We start from the raw sequence: 14470 nt of genomic DNA on the forward strand, positions 1-14470 counted from the left end.
CGGTAAGATGAATTGGAAGTTTCGAGAATCCCAACGTGAAAAAGAGTCGCCGTGGAAGATTTCAGATGTGGTTAGAATACCGAGGAATTGGCCTTTCATTCGGTAGCAGAATGACGTTTCTAACGTCACTTGTTGATCTGCAATAAGTGGAAGAAATAGCCTAATATCGGGAAAAGTTGAAAAAATTTCAAACGTCAACAGAAGAAACCATAGAATGACGCTCGAGAGCGTCAAGAACATGGGCGTAACATCAGACTGGGCATTCACGATTGAAGATGACGTTTCGTTTTCGTATCTTTTCGATTCTAAAGGATTTTATGGGTGGTTTTAGTCACTGAATTCATGTTTTTTTCAAGTTGATGAGTAGAATTTGCCCAAAAAGTGTTTCTATAGAACAAGTGTATCTGGGAATAAAAAGATTACTATAGCATTATTAGAAAACGCGTTTATTTCTCAGCTTTATCCACTAAATCTTATAGGATAGTTGTAGTATTTAACGAAGTTTGAAAAAATAAAACTACTTATATTGAAATAAAAGTTTTATTGATTTTTTAAAAACTTATCACTTTGAATTACCTATAACAAAAAGTTTCTATTGATATTGGTAAGTATTTCATACGGAAAAATTCATTTTTTGACTGAAGCGACATTGGTTTGTTGTACCTCTGCTTAATATGAAGTAAAAAAATTAATTATACAAGTTTTTTACACTTTCTATGGAGGATAATAATATAGAGATAACTGCGTAACACTCTCAATATGTGGATTTGATGCTAGTTTATGTTCTGTAAGGATTTTGGCCAATATAGTTCCCTCTGAAAAAAATTGTCTATAAGTTTAGCGTTGTAAAAGATAGGAATAGGATTTTTTTTTAATTCCCCAAACTTACCCAGGCCCGTAGTTACAAACGTAGAGTTTCTGATATCTGAAGTATCCCCCTTTGTTGTAGTAAGCGTATCCACATCCAACATGGTCGGTATTCGCCCAAACTAACTAAAATGAGATTGAAACATCGATTTCACAATGAATTTTACACCCATATTTAGTTTTCGTGATCTGGCGTAAAAAAAACATTTTTACCTGAGTGTAATGCCCAGTAGCCGCAGAAAAAGGCGAGCCGAACCTGTAAATTTTGTGCTCGTTAAACCACGACTGAATGGCATCGTGCCAGTTTGGTCCTTTTCCATATCCAGTTGACATGAAGAGGTACAGATTTTGTCCAACCCAACCCCATGAAGCTTTAATGGAAACAAAGTACAAAATTTAGGTTATATTCGATTTAAATCATACATAACCTAAAAATCGTTAAGTTATAGGTTATGTACGGAAGAATACTCACTTCCAGTGATAGTAACATGTTTGAATTCACACGTGTTGGCTACTTCTTGCGCTTTTTTCTCCAATTCTAATGAATATCTCTGGGAAAAAAACAATAGATAATATGAAAATATGAGTCCAGAAAAGGACAGAGGGTTAGGGGCCTCGATTTGGTTAATCCGGCCCTGTCTATATACGTTTGAGGGGAAGTTATATCTTCATTTCTTAGCAATACCTTGACTCACAAACTGACTCAATTGAAAAGCCAAAATTATATCGATTGTATCGAGAATTTTATCGAAATTAAATAGAAAATAGTCGAAAAAATTTATAAATTCAAGTTTTATAGACACTAGGAGTTCAAAATTTTTCATCCTATTGAAAAAACGAAGAATTAAAGAAAAACAAGGCATATAATAATAAATTTGATGCAAGGACTCTAATGACACATAAGAAACATATTGAGATCCCAATTCTATGTTCACCTAAAACCTAATAACAAAAGTTCATATTACAACACTTTAAATTTCGATATTCAATTAGTCATATTCTCTTTCTCGGAAAAAGTAATTATCAAAATATATGTTGTTTTTCCCGCATAAAAACTTTCGATGGCAGTTTGGCAGCAGTTTTAATTGCAATGAAGAAATAATCTAATTATAAGTATGTATTCGCTGGATCTAATGGTAATGTTTTATAATGCACGTTTGTTGTTAGAAATACCGATTATCTGATAAGATCCTGAAATTTACGAGGCTTCCATTCAAGGTGTTTACGAATGATTCAAGAAATATTAATGAACTTCGCTATTGACCCAAGAAGCTCATTGAATATGCGATCAATTCAGAATTTGCACGGCCATAGGTAAATAGTTCAAGATCTGAATCATTTAGATCAGAAGATAACAGCGTATTCAGTCGGAGAGAATTGGCTGTAAAGTGTTAAGATACCTCATTTCAAGTGAAAAAATGGGAAAATGAAATTTTTCAATGGTACTCACAATTTGTTTCATGTTGGTAGCTCTGGGCTGCCCAGGAACTTTACCAGCAGCAACCAGACCTCTGAGGTAGTTGTGCTGGTTGACTATGAAATTTCTATCCCCTTGGGATAAACCGGACTCTGAAAAAAAATGAGCAATCTCTCTCTCTGACAAGAAGAAAAAAGCGAAATTTGATGCCGAAATTCCAAGAGAAAATACATACATTAATGATACGTATAATGTTATTCAGTATTCACATATTTGAGTTGAATATCTTTTTAACGATAAGGAATAAGCATTTTATGTTGGGTATAGGCATGTGTAACTTTATATACACCCTTCAAAAATTATCTATGACTTCATATAATATATCTCAAATTAAGGACATTTTTTCTCATATAAAAAAAAGCGCAATTTAAAATACAAATAGATCTGTCCAAATATGTTTACAACAAAAAAACTGTCTTTGATTTATTCTAAATTGTAGACTGGCACTCCATGTAGGAGTATCACTGAAAAGTAGAGGTGAAGGAAGCAAGAAAAAACTAGAGTTCTATGAGTTCCCCAATTTTATGACATAATTTCCATTTCCTGATTGAAGAACAAGAAAAGAATGAATCGACATAGACTAATGTGGAAACCTTATAGTGAAATTTTAAACTTTCTCAAAACCGAATTTGTTTCGAAATATCCGAATGAATTTTTCCTGATGCCTTGAAAAGAAAAAAGAAATTTTCTCACCATATATGCCGGACGGACAGTAGGTGCTGCCAAAATCCGCACAAACGAAAAAAATGGCAAGGGTAATCAGTGATTTGTTTGCCATGGTCGTAGTTGTACTGATCAAGATGTTGGATAGATTGAAGGTGAGTGTTTTCGTCAAAATTACAGAGACTATACGTGAATCATTACCTGAATGTTAACTGATAAGGTGTAATGCAATAAACATACATGTCGCAAGATTCTTCGAGGTTTAAACCGGGAAAACGGAAGTGGAAAATGTTGCGTCCAAGACATTCGGACAGATAAAAATGCAAATTTCTCCATTCGAGACGAAATTATTTTCGCTACATGCAGATTTCGAGAAATAAAAAAAAATTCTGGCAAACTACTGGAGATAACTCCTTGAAATTAGATTCCTACAAAGGTTCCTTTAGTTCATACCTCCGATGGAACAAATTCCAGTATTGAAAACTGTGGAAAAATGCATAAAAGTTAACATTTTCACAAGTCATCAGAGGAAACCATAGAATTCACGGGGCTCGGCTAACTTTAGGTCATACGACTAACGCCCATCTTCAAAAGGACCTGCAGATAGCTCGAAAACGGCAAAGACATGGGCGTAACATTCGATTGGGCATGCACTTTTGAAAATTACCAGTAACGTGTCGTTTTCTCATGTTCGAAGGTTTTTTTCGATTTCAACGGATTTTACCGTTTTATTTGTCCATGAATTGTGTACACCGAAAGATTGTATCTACCAATTAAAAATATCTACCTAACCTAAAGTGATCTTACTTTCTAAAAAAATGATTAATGAAGGTGGATTTACCTGAAATCTGGATCTCCTGGCCAAACTAGTATTAATCTAAGATAAATACTAGTTTTTCTCAGCTTTATTTACTTAATTCCATAGGATCGTTATATAGGTACTTTTTAGTGGAGAAAAAAAAATACTTGAATTAAAATAAAAGTTTACTTGGATTTATATAAATATGGATTGTTGTAAATCTGCATTATAGTGATCAAAAATATTCATTACACCAATTTTTTTCAAGTTTTTACGGAGGATAAGATATAGATAACTGCTTAACACTTTCATTATGTGGATATGTTATCAGTTTATGTTTTGTAGGGACTTTGGTTATTAACGTTTCCCCTGCAAAAAAAAATTTGATAAGTTTAGTGGAGTAAACGATGAGAAATTTTGACTCAAGTTTATGAAATCATGGTAACTACATAGTAGATTCATAAATGGCACAATGAAAAATTCCCTTGAACTTACCCTGGCCCGTAGTTACAAACGTAGAGTTTCTGATAACTGTAATCGCCGGATGGTTTCTTGTAATGGGCGTATCCGCATCCAGCATGGTCAGTATCGGCCCAAACCAGCTGAAACGAGATTAAAAACTTGAAAAATTGGATCATTTTTGTGGAATTCATGTCGCTTGCGTCATAAGGACTTTTTACCTGAGTGTAATGTCCAGTTTCCTCAGAAAAAGGCGAGCCAAACTTGTATTTTTTGTGTTCGTCAAACCAATACTGAATGGCATCGTGCCAGTTTGGTCCTTTTCCATATTCAGTTGACAAAAAGAGGAACAGATTTTGTCCAACCCAACCCCAGGACGCTTGAATAGAAAAAAAGTTATTATTTTGGGTTATATTCGATTTGATTCACACATAACCTAAAAATCGTTGGATTATAAGTTATGGACGGAAATATTACTCACTTCCAGTGATAGGAACATGTTTGAATTCACACGTGTTGGCTACTTCTTGCGCTTTCTTTTCCAACTCCATCGAATAGCTCTAGAAAAAACAAGAATATGAAAATATAGGATTACCAAACCTATCGAGAATTGCGCCTATGTGCCTCAACATGCTTAATCCGGCCCTGTTTTCTAAGAAAGTATCAGTGAATTCAGTCAGAGAGAATTGGGAGTAAAGAAACCACATATCAAGAGAGAAAATGGCAGAATAAATCGTTGAAATTTGCTACAAAATCGAATTCGAAAATTCAATATAGAAATTAGTCGAATAGAGACCTGATAAACAGTGATAAACTGTTAGTTTATATCTAGACTCACAATTTGTTTCATATTCGTAGCTTTTGGTTGATCTGGAACTTTCCCAGAAGCCACCTGACCTCTGAGGTAGTTGTGCTGACTGACTATGTAATCTCTGTCTTCTTGGGATAAACCGGACTCTGCAAAAAATAATGCAATCTCTCAAATGGCAAGCAGTTAGAGCCGAAGTTTCAAATAGCAAATTTAATGCCGAAATACAATAACTACATTAGAGACCATCCGAAATAAGAATTTTTCTCACCGTAGATACCAGACGGACAGTCGGTTCTGACAAAATCTACCCAAACGAAAAAAATGGCTAGGGTAACAAGTAATTTGTTTGCCATGGTCGTAGTTGTAGGTACTGATCAAATGTGTACTGATAAGGAGTAAAACAATCAACTATATATGTTGCAAACTTCTTCGACGAACATGAAACTGGAAAATGTTGCGCGAAAAAAAATTTGGAGCGATATAAATGCAAATTTCCTACTTCCAGACTAAATTATTTACGCGAATTGTAGATTTCGAGAAATGCGAAGAATCTGCTTAGAATCTACTGGAGTAACAAAGGTCCACTTAGTTCATGGATCCGATCAAACTATTTCGAGGATTTAACATAAAATATCCGGGTTTCTATTGCATGAGATTGGCCGAACTAATTATTTACTATTCAGTGATAGGAACTCGAGCAAGTTTTCAAAAAATTTCCTTCCACTTCGTTTTGTAGATTCTGTAATGTTTTTTGTCAGTGTAAACCTTCAAATTAAACACTATAAGGTATTTCATTTCGGATCACAATTTAAATAATGAAAGCATTCACGCGATCATTTATGAGGGTAGATAAAGATTTTATGAATATAGCGTGATTGGTCAATTTCATATTATAAAAGGAAAATATGTTTCAAAAAATTATTATATTTTTTTTACTGCCAGCTTATTCACGTTGTTTTGAGAAATAAGTACGTGAATGAATATTTGTTATCTTATTGATTAGGTTTTCCGTGAAAAACTGCATAAACATCAATCGTGGAAAATGCATTTTCCTATTATCAATGTGTAGTCCAGAAATAGTTCGAATATTTGAGAAGAAAGTTAAACAGAATGTTTCCTATCTTGAACGTTTTCAGCAAAACTTATATTACTGCATGGAAGTGATTCAAGCATTCAATAAACTGATCACAAAAGTACCTTAGTACTCCCCCACAATTTTTCCTGTCATTTTGTTATCGATGGAAATCTTGAAGCGAAATTTCAGTATTAGATAGTACTCGATAAGATCTTCAACATGAGGTATCGCAACACCCCTCATCCCCTTTCAAAATCAAGGGGTTGTGCTCACCCCCGTTAGGGGGTTGCAGTTACGGGGATGTAAAGAGCGGAAAATTTGTTCCCCTTCGAATCAGAAATTGACGTGTCCGAGTGATTTTCCACATTCTCATTGCAAAGCCGGAAAATCGGGGTGGATGGTTTGTTTATCGTCTTATCGATGACTGGTAGCCAGGCGCTATATCTACTACAAGAGGCCCTTTTCTTTGGATCTCGATGGTTTTTATTATGAATTATGTTCTTGAAAACACGTTGTAGTGTCAACCTTTCATGGCATGTTCGTCGAAGGTGGACTTATTGAAGATTCACGATCTGAAACTTCGTTTTCTCGGTTATGCCCCAGGAAAAAACCTGTAATATCCACATCTACTCGAAGATTGAAGTTGGTGTAACTTCTCCCACACAGTTTGAAAGTTGATCGCTCTCCGGAGTTAGGAAACCGTCCCTTTTTTCTAATTTTGAGCTCGCCGCCTCCGACGCAAAGTCCACATCGGACAGCTTGTCCTACGTCAATTAACGGATAACTTTCTATCCCGGAGCCCCCGGCGATATCCCCTGGCGGCTACGGGCCCCATCTCGGCGAGTCACGCGAACGCTTACGGCGGCGGCGGCGTCGTGTGCGATTGAGAGGCGGCGAGGCGGCCGCCTCCAGTCACGACCGGAAGTTCTCTGGAAGAGGACATGTTTTGGATACTGCGACGCGCGAAACTCGCTAGTGCCGCTGTGCTGTTGAACAACCTGAACAACAACAATGGTAAGGGGTGGCTTATTTGGTGGATCTTGTCTGGGGGCGGCTGCATCTAGCCTCATAAAGTTTTCAGATTTTTAACAAGAAGAGTTGCTCTTTCAGAATATGTATCACATTTTCATCTACGGTTTGTTTTATTGAAATAAAATTTACTCTAACTGTGACTATCGAAAAATTTTCAAAAAAGATGGAATCACTTAAGTTATAGACAAGAACGAACGGCTACAGCGAGCACGATGAAATTTTCAGATTTTCAACTAGAAGAGTTGCTCTTTCAGAATATGTATCACATTCGAATCTACGATAATTTTTCTGGAAGATACGTGTGCCGAAAGTTGACCTTCGAAAAGTTCCCGAAAAGATGAGGTCAGTTAACGAAATTACAACACCGAACGGTGGCACCGACCTCGATGAAATTTCGGAATTTATCACTAGAGGAGTTGTTCTTTCGGAATATGTATCTTGTTTGGATCTACGATGATTTTTCTGGAAGATACACGTGTCAAAAGTTGCCTTTGAAAATTTTCCAAAAAAATGGGGTCATTTAAAAATTCGTCAAGGCCGAACGGTTGCACTCAACTCGATCAAATTTCGAGAATTGTAAATGGAGGAGTTGTTCTTTCAGAATATGTATCATGTTTGGACCTACGATAATTTTTTTGGAAGATATGCGTGCCGAAAGTTGACCTTCGAAAAGTTCCCGAAAAGATGGGGTCAGTTTGAGGAATTACAAAAACGAACGGTAGCACCAAGCTCGATGAAATTTCGAAATTTATCACTAGAGGAGCTGATCTTTCAGAATATGTATCACGTTTGGACCTACGATGATTTTTCTGGAAGATACACGTGTTAAAAGTTGCCTTTGAAAAATTCCAAAAAAATGGGGTCATTTAAAAATTCGTCAAGGCCGAACGGTTGCACTCAACTCGATCAAATTTCGAGAATTGTAAATGGAGGAGTTGTTCTTTCAGAATATGTATCATGTTTGGACCTACGATAATTTTTTTGGAAGATATGCGTGCCGAAAGTTGACCTTCGAAAAGTTCCCGAAAAGATGGGGTCAGTTTGAGGAATTACAAAAACGAACGGTAGCACCAAGCTCGATGAAATTTCGAAATTTATCACTAGAGGAGTTGATCTTTCAGAATATGTATCACGTTTCCGACCTACGATGATTTTTCTGGAAGATACACGTGTCAAAAGTTGCCTTTGAAAAATTTCCAAAAAGATGGGGTCAGTTAAAAATTCGTCAATGCCGAACGGTTGCACTCAACTCTATCAAATTTCGAGAATTGTAAATGGAGGAGTTGTTCTTTCAGAATATGTATCATGTTTGGGTCTACGATAATTTTATTGGAAGATACGCCTGCCGAAATTTGACCTTCGAAAAGTTCCCGAAAAGATGGGGTCAGTTTGAGGAATTACAAAAACGAACGGTAGCACCAAGCTCGATGAAATTTCGAAATTTATTACTAGAGGAGATGATCTTTCAGAATATGTATCACGTTTGGACCTACGATGATTTTTCTGGAAGATACACGTGTCAAAAGTTGCCTTTGAAAAATTCCCGAAAAAATGGGATCATTTAAAAATTCGTCAAGGCCGAACGGTTGCACCCAGCTTGATGAAAATTCGAGATTTATCAATGAAGAAGTTCTAATATGTATCACATTTCCATCTACGGTTAGTTTTATTGAGAGAAAAACTACTCTAACGGTGACTATCGAAAAATTTCCAAAAAGATCGAATCAATTAAATAATCGTCAAGACCGAACGGCTGCATCGAGCTCCATAAAATTTTCAGATTTTCAACTAGAAGAGTTGCTCTTTCAGAATATTCTTTGAGAAAAATATATCGAAACTTGATTTTTTTTCATCCTCAAATATGATTAAATTTCAACAATTATTGATGTACCTATTTCATATCAACGAACACCTCACAAAATGTAAGATATAAAATTCTGGCCCTCCCCAAAATCATGCCTGTGGCCACCACACGTGTTTCGCCATCACGACATCATCTTCAGGTAGATGGATTTACACAACACGTGTCTGACACATCAGTGCAATATCAAAATTTTCTTCGTGCGATCCCAGACGCGTCCAAAATTGTCGGAATTAACGAACCCTATGTACACAATCCGCATTTTAGATCGTATTTCTCGTCGTGAAGCGCCTCTCGCCATTCTCCAAGTTTCGAATAGTTTAAGTGACGATCTGATCTGTTTCGACAAACTTATTTGTGTTCAAATCGAAGCTTCTTCCCGATCTAGATTAATGTTTTCCCTTTGCCAGACTCACCGATAATCTCCCGGTGAATTCCGGGAAATTTCATCTTCCTCATCGAACAGGATAATTGCTTTTTGCACTTTGCGTCCGATCCTATCTGAACTGAATTAGTTTATCGAGTGTGGGAAGTAGGCTTTTTCCTGTCGAGGACTTCGTACTGGTTCATTAGGAAAATCATAAAACCTGATTCGTGAAGTCAATTAGGCCACCTCAGACTGGCTTCGAGGAAAATCCGGGTTTCCAGGAACCGTAAGACAAATAATACCCAAACCGTTCAAGCCTGAGATAATAGTTCGAAAGCGCCCCCAAATAGAACTTGAATATTAAACGTGGTAATAGTTCTAACCGCAGACGTGTTGGTCTAATACGAACTTCAGATATGAATCCTTGAGGGATGTATTTGAGAGGATTGGAATTGGGAATGTTTTGGAATTTAAGTAATGAGTATTTAGTGATAAATCTGGAAATTTCATGGAGCTCGATGCAGCCGTTCGGTCTTGTAGAATTTTAAACTGAACCCATATTTTTCAGGATTTTTCGAAGGTCAGCTTTCGAGTCGTTTATCTCTCAATAAAAGTAACCGTAGATGGAAATGTTATACATATTCTGAAAGAGCAACTCCTCTAGTAATTAATCTGAGAATTTCATTCATCTAGGTGCAACCACTTGGTCTTGACGAATTTTTAATTGAACCCATCTTTTTCAGGATTTTTCAAAGGTCAGCTTTCGAGTCGTTTATCTCTCAATAAAAGTAACCGTAGATGCAAATGTTATACATATTCTGAAAGAGCAACTCTTCTAGTAATTAATCTGAGAATTTCATTCATCTAGGTGCAACCACTTGGTCTTGACGAATTTTTAACTGAACCCATCTTTTTCAGGATTTTTCAAAGGTCAGCTTTCGAGTCGTTTATCTCTCAATAAAAGTAACCGTAGATGCAAATGTTATACATATTCTGAAAGAGCAACTCTTCTAGTAATTAATCTGAGAATTTCATTAATCTAGGTGCAACCACTTGGTCTTGACGAATTTTTAACTGAACCCATCTTTTTCAGGATTTTTCGAAGGTCAGCTTTCGAGTCGTTTATCTCTCAATAAAAGTAACCGTAGATGAAAATGTGATACATATTCTGAAAGAGCAACTCTTCTAGTAATTAATCTGAGAATTTCATTAATCTAGGTGCAACCACTTGGTCTTGACGAATTTTTAACTGAACCCATCTTTTTCAGGATTTTTCGAAGGTCAGCTTTCGAGTCGTTTATCTCTCAATAAAAGTAACCGTAGATGAAAATGTGATACATATTCTGAAAGAGCAACTCTTCTAGTAATCAATCTGAGAATTTCATCGACCTCGTTGCAACAATTCGGACAAAATTTATTTTTGAACAAAACCGAAGGATCAATTTCACGTCCAGATTGATTAATCATAGAATCTTTCTCACTGGGATGTTTCATTTGTAAATCCGAATAATTCACCAGTGAAAAGCGCCTATTTTCCATTTCTTCTCGACCTATTTTCCGAGCGCAATTGCCCCTTAGAAATTCTTAGGATACCTCAACCTTTTTCCCACATTTGCATTCAGGCTGGGTTCTGCATTATTGCTTCCTTGATATCGAGCACATCGTCTCGTATGATGGGGCCTGGTGAAAGTGAGATTTTCGATTTTGTTCGGTTCTTTTTCTGTTTTCTGGGTTTACGAGGACGGTTTGGGGAGAAATAACGGACCTGGGCCAGGCACATCACACGGTGGAAGCCTCCTAATGAAAAATGGACGAAAGAATGCCGACAGATCGCTGTTTTATCGATATTGTTGGTGCAAGAAACGCCGAAAAGACGTGAACTTTGGTCGTAGGATTTCTAGGCGAGAACCTTATTTCCAAAAAAAAACAGGAGTTTGATAGCTATCAGTTTGTCCTTGGCAACAACTCATTATTGAGTTGTGGCATTAATTTTTCATTGTTGATAATACTTTACTACCTTTTCCCATTTTTTCCCCACATTTAATAAGTTTTGACATAAGCAGAACTTAAAAGCGCCTCCATGAAAAACATTGATATAAAAAATCGATAAAATTTATGACCAATGATTTTGATAAATAGTAGAATGACATGATTCATAAATAATTCAAACAATAGACGAATTATTCTGGTGATTCTAGACTCTACTCATTGAAATTGGCCTAACTTGTGCGATATAGAAATGGACTTGAACTCAATAAGATTGAGTATAACAATTCGTAGAATCTTATCTATACCTAATCCTTAATGGCGAATTATAAATATATCACTCATATTCCGTTGAATACGCAGAACGATAGTGGCTGTTATTATTTTTGTAATTCGATATTTTTCATATTCAGTACAGCACTCCATCAGATATTTGCGAAAGCGATGTAAAGCGGTGCAACTTGGCTAATTTCGAAACTCCAAGTTCATGAATACGCATAGGTTGCCCACCCATAAATTCAGCAGAATTCAAATAAGCCAGAAAGCTCTCAAACCGCGAGTTCTTATAACGCCGCAACTTTGCTTTCCATCTAAGTTCCATAATGCTGCACCATTAAGTCAATTATATTCAGGAGGTGCTTTACTTTTTAGCCACTAATTTAAATGGAAATACCCAGATCGTTTGGGAAAATTTGTCGTCGACTTTAGTGTGCCAGGACATTCTGAAAGTACCTGAAATGCGTTCGGAAGTGGTGCTTAGGTTGTATAAACAAGCATTCAGATACTCCACCATCTGTCAAAATTTGGCAGCTTATTTGATGCGGAACCTTTGTGACTGCCATTCGGCGTTTTCACCTGTAACCTCTAAAAGCTTTTTCCATTCTATCGATTGCGATGGCTTCAATCTAGATATGGGAAATGAAAAGAAAAGCCCATTTCTTCAGAATTTAGAATAACTCCATTATTCTCGAATACTAGTTTCCATCAATTATTCCTGAGAAGAATGAACTAGCAGCAACTGCTGAAAATCATTAATGAGAATGGGGATATAATCCTCCAGTTCTCTCAGATTTGGAAATAAAATAACGATATTCAATACTTTATGCTGATGATTACTGAGAAAATTTGCCAATCACTATTGAACCTCTCTATTGTTTTCTCTTAGTTTATGAACGATAATAGCAATGAAATTCGTCGTCCAGATGTCTGCAGAATTTGACTGTTGCATTTCCTTGTCCTTATTCGCTTTTCATTACAATCTGCAAAGAGATATATCGATCATGATAACGTGTTGAATCGTTTTTTAAAATTTTTATACGAAATTTGATTTTTAGCAAATAATTGTTCGTGAAAATGTTAGTAAGAGGATACCTTTTACTCTAGCCTATCACCCTTCTGAGTTTCACGTTCTTATTCAATCATCATTTCAATCTATATTAAGATACTTTCATCTAGATAACGTGATGAACCGTTTTTTATCATTTTCATAGGAAATTAGCAAATAATTGTTCATGAAAATGTCAGTAAGAGAATACTTTTTACTCTAGCCTATCACCCTTCTGAGTTTTCACGTTCTTATTCATTCACCATTTCAATCTATATCAAGATACTTCCATCTAGATAACGTGATGAACCGTTTTTTCGAATTTTCATACGAAATTTAATTTTGAGCAAATAATTGTACATGAAAATGTTAGTAAGAGGATACTTTTTACTCCAGCCTACCACCCTTCTGAGTTTTCACGTACTTATACACTCACCATTTCAATCTATATCAAGATATTTTCATTTAGATAACGTGTTAAACCGTTTTTTCGAATTTTCATACGAAATTTGATTTTTAGCAAATAATTGTTCATGAAAATGTAAGTAAGAGGATACCTTTTACTCTAGCCTATCACTCTTCTGAGTTTTCACGTTCTTATTCACTCATCATTTCAATCTATATCAAGATATTTTCATCTAGATAACGTGTTGAACCGTTTTTTCGAATTTTCATACGAAGTTTGATTTTCACCTTCGTTTTTCGATTCAACCTTCATCGAGATAGCATGGGCTTCAGTCACTTCCATCCGCAGGATGAAGAAATATAAAAAATTTCATTCCTAAGGGAAAACTCTCAAAATTTAACGTTAAATTTATGCGCAGGATTCTAATCCTTGCTCAGATTAACCTTGATCCTCCTACCCGAGGGAAATAAGATAATTTGGTGGGACTATGGAAATTGTACAATTAAGTATTCCATAGTGGTATGTACAGTTTTTAATACAGAAACTTTCTGAAAAGGTGTTTCATTACCGAACTGATATTTTTGCAAATTCAAAAGTACGAGAGCTAATATTCCAGAACTGGGGGGAAATTTGATGTTTTAAAGGCGTTATAAAATCGAAACGCATTCTTTATATGTCAGATTGTTGAATAAAATTTGATTACTCAAAGTTTTTGGTCCAAACGATTCTCATTATCATATGCTGCAATAGTGGTAACTTTTCGCACTGGGCATTAAATCCTCATGCAAATGAAATATTACATTACATTCGTATTGATATTGCAATAGAAGGGTTATGATTTCAATGGGTTTATTTGTTCATGTAACTATGACAAATGGTAATAAATTCCCTCATTGTATTCAGGACATCCATTGTAATTTCCGAGAGTGGTTATTGTGAGCTCGCTTTTATATCTTTTTTTTTTCGTGATTTGATATCCAAATGCAGATAGGCAGATTTCACGCTAAATCGAATGTTTGTGTCTGAATTTCCGAGGCAAGTGAATCTATGCAAACTCTCTAGTGCTTGTTGGATCGTATTTAATTTTCTGTTGTGATGTTGATCGTGATCTAGTGGACGCCATTTTGCAACAAACGCTGTTTAACAGCGAAACGAAACAAATTATTTCTAGGGGTATAAATTTGTCTTCACTGGCTGAAATCGCTTTTCACAACAATTTATTCATCATGAGCTTAATTATGAAAATTTTGGTTAATTATACGTTTACCATTGTTTCAGTTCTCATGAAGTTTATCCTGGTGCAGCGCCATAAATATTTCATTTCAGCATTACCAGTTGATGAA

The 14470-nt window shown here is 35.8% G+C and overlaps 3 protein-coding genes across 3 annotated transcripts in view; 1 reads left to right on the top strand and 2 right to left on the bottom strand.

The window, feature by feature from the left end:
• Window positions 1–526: 526 nt before the first annotated feature.
• Window positions 527–3200, bottom strand: LOC123319355 (venom allergen 5-like). Its single transcript, XM_044906271.1, has 6 exons — window positions 3038–3200; window positions 2318–2436; window positions 1340–1418; window positions 1081–1238; window positions 890–993; window positions 527–815 (listed from the first exon to the last, which is right to left on the bottom strand). Exons 1-6 carry the CDS (start codon window positions 3120–3122, stop codon window positions 779–781), a joined length of 582 nt encoding a protein of 193 aa, XP_044762206.1. The 5' UTR covers window positions 3123–3200; the 3' UTR covers window positions 527–778.
• Window positions 3201–3978: 778 nt separating this feature from the next.
• Window positions 3979–5726, bottom strand: LOC123319354 (venom allergen 5-like). The gene is made up of 6 exons (XM_044906269.1): window positions 5345–5726; window positions 5104–5222; window positions 4747–4825; window positions 4487–4644; window positions 4302–4408; window positions 3979–4175 (listed from the first exon to the last, which is right to left on the bottom strand). The coding sequence occupies exons 1-6, from the start codon at window positions 5427–5429 to the stop codon at window positions 4139–4141; spliced, it is 585 nt and encodes a 194-aa protein (XP_044762204.1). The 5' UTR covers window positions 5430–5726; the 3' UTR covers window positions 3979–4138.
• A 1271-nt stretch (window positions 5727–6997) lies between these two features.
• Window positions 6998–14470, top strand: part of LOC123319426 — a 33227-nt gene continuing 25754 nt past the window's right edge. The window contains exon 1 of the mRNA XM_044906392.1: window positions 6998–7165. Coding sequence (XP_044762327.1) covers window positions 7093–7165 — 73 coding nt within the window. The 5' untranslated portion in view covers window positions 6998–7092. The remainder of the gene's footprint in view (window positions 7166–14470) is intronic.

The sequence above is a fragment of the Coccinella septempunctata genome, chromosome 8 (genome assembly GCF_907165205.1).
Source record: "Coccinella septempunctata chromosome 8, icCocSept1.1, whole genome shotgun sequence".
Classification (NCBI taxonomy): Eukaryota; Metazoa; Arthropoda; class Insecta; order Coleoptera; family Coccinellidae; genus Coccinella; species Coccinella septempunctata.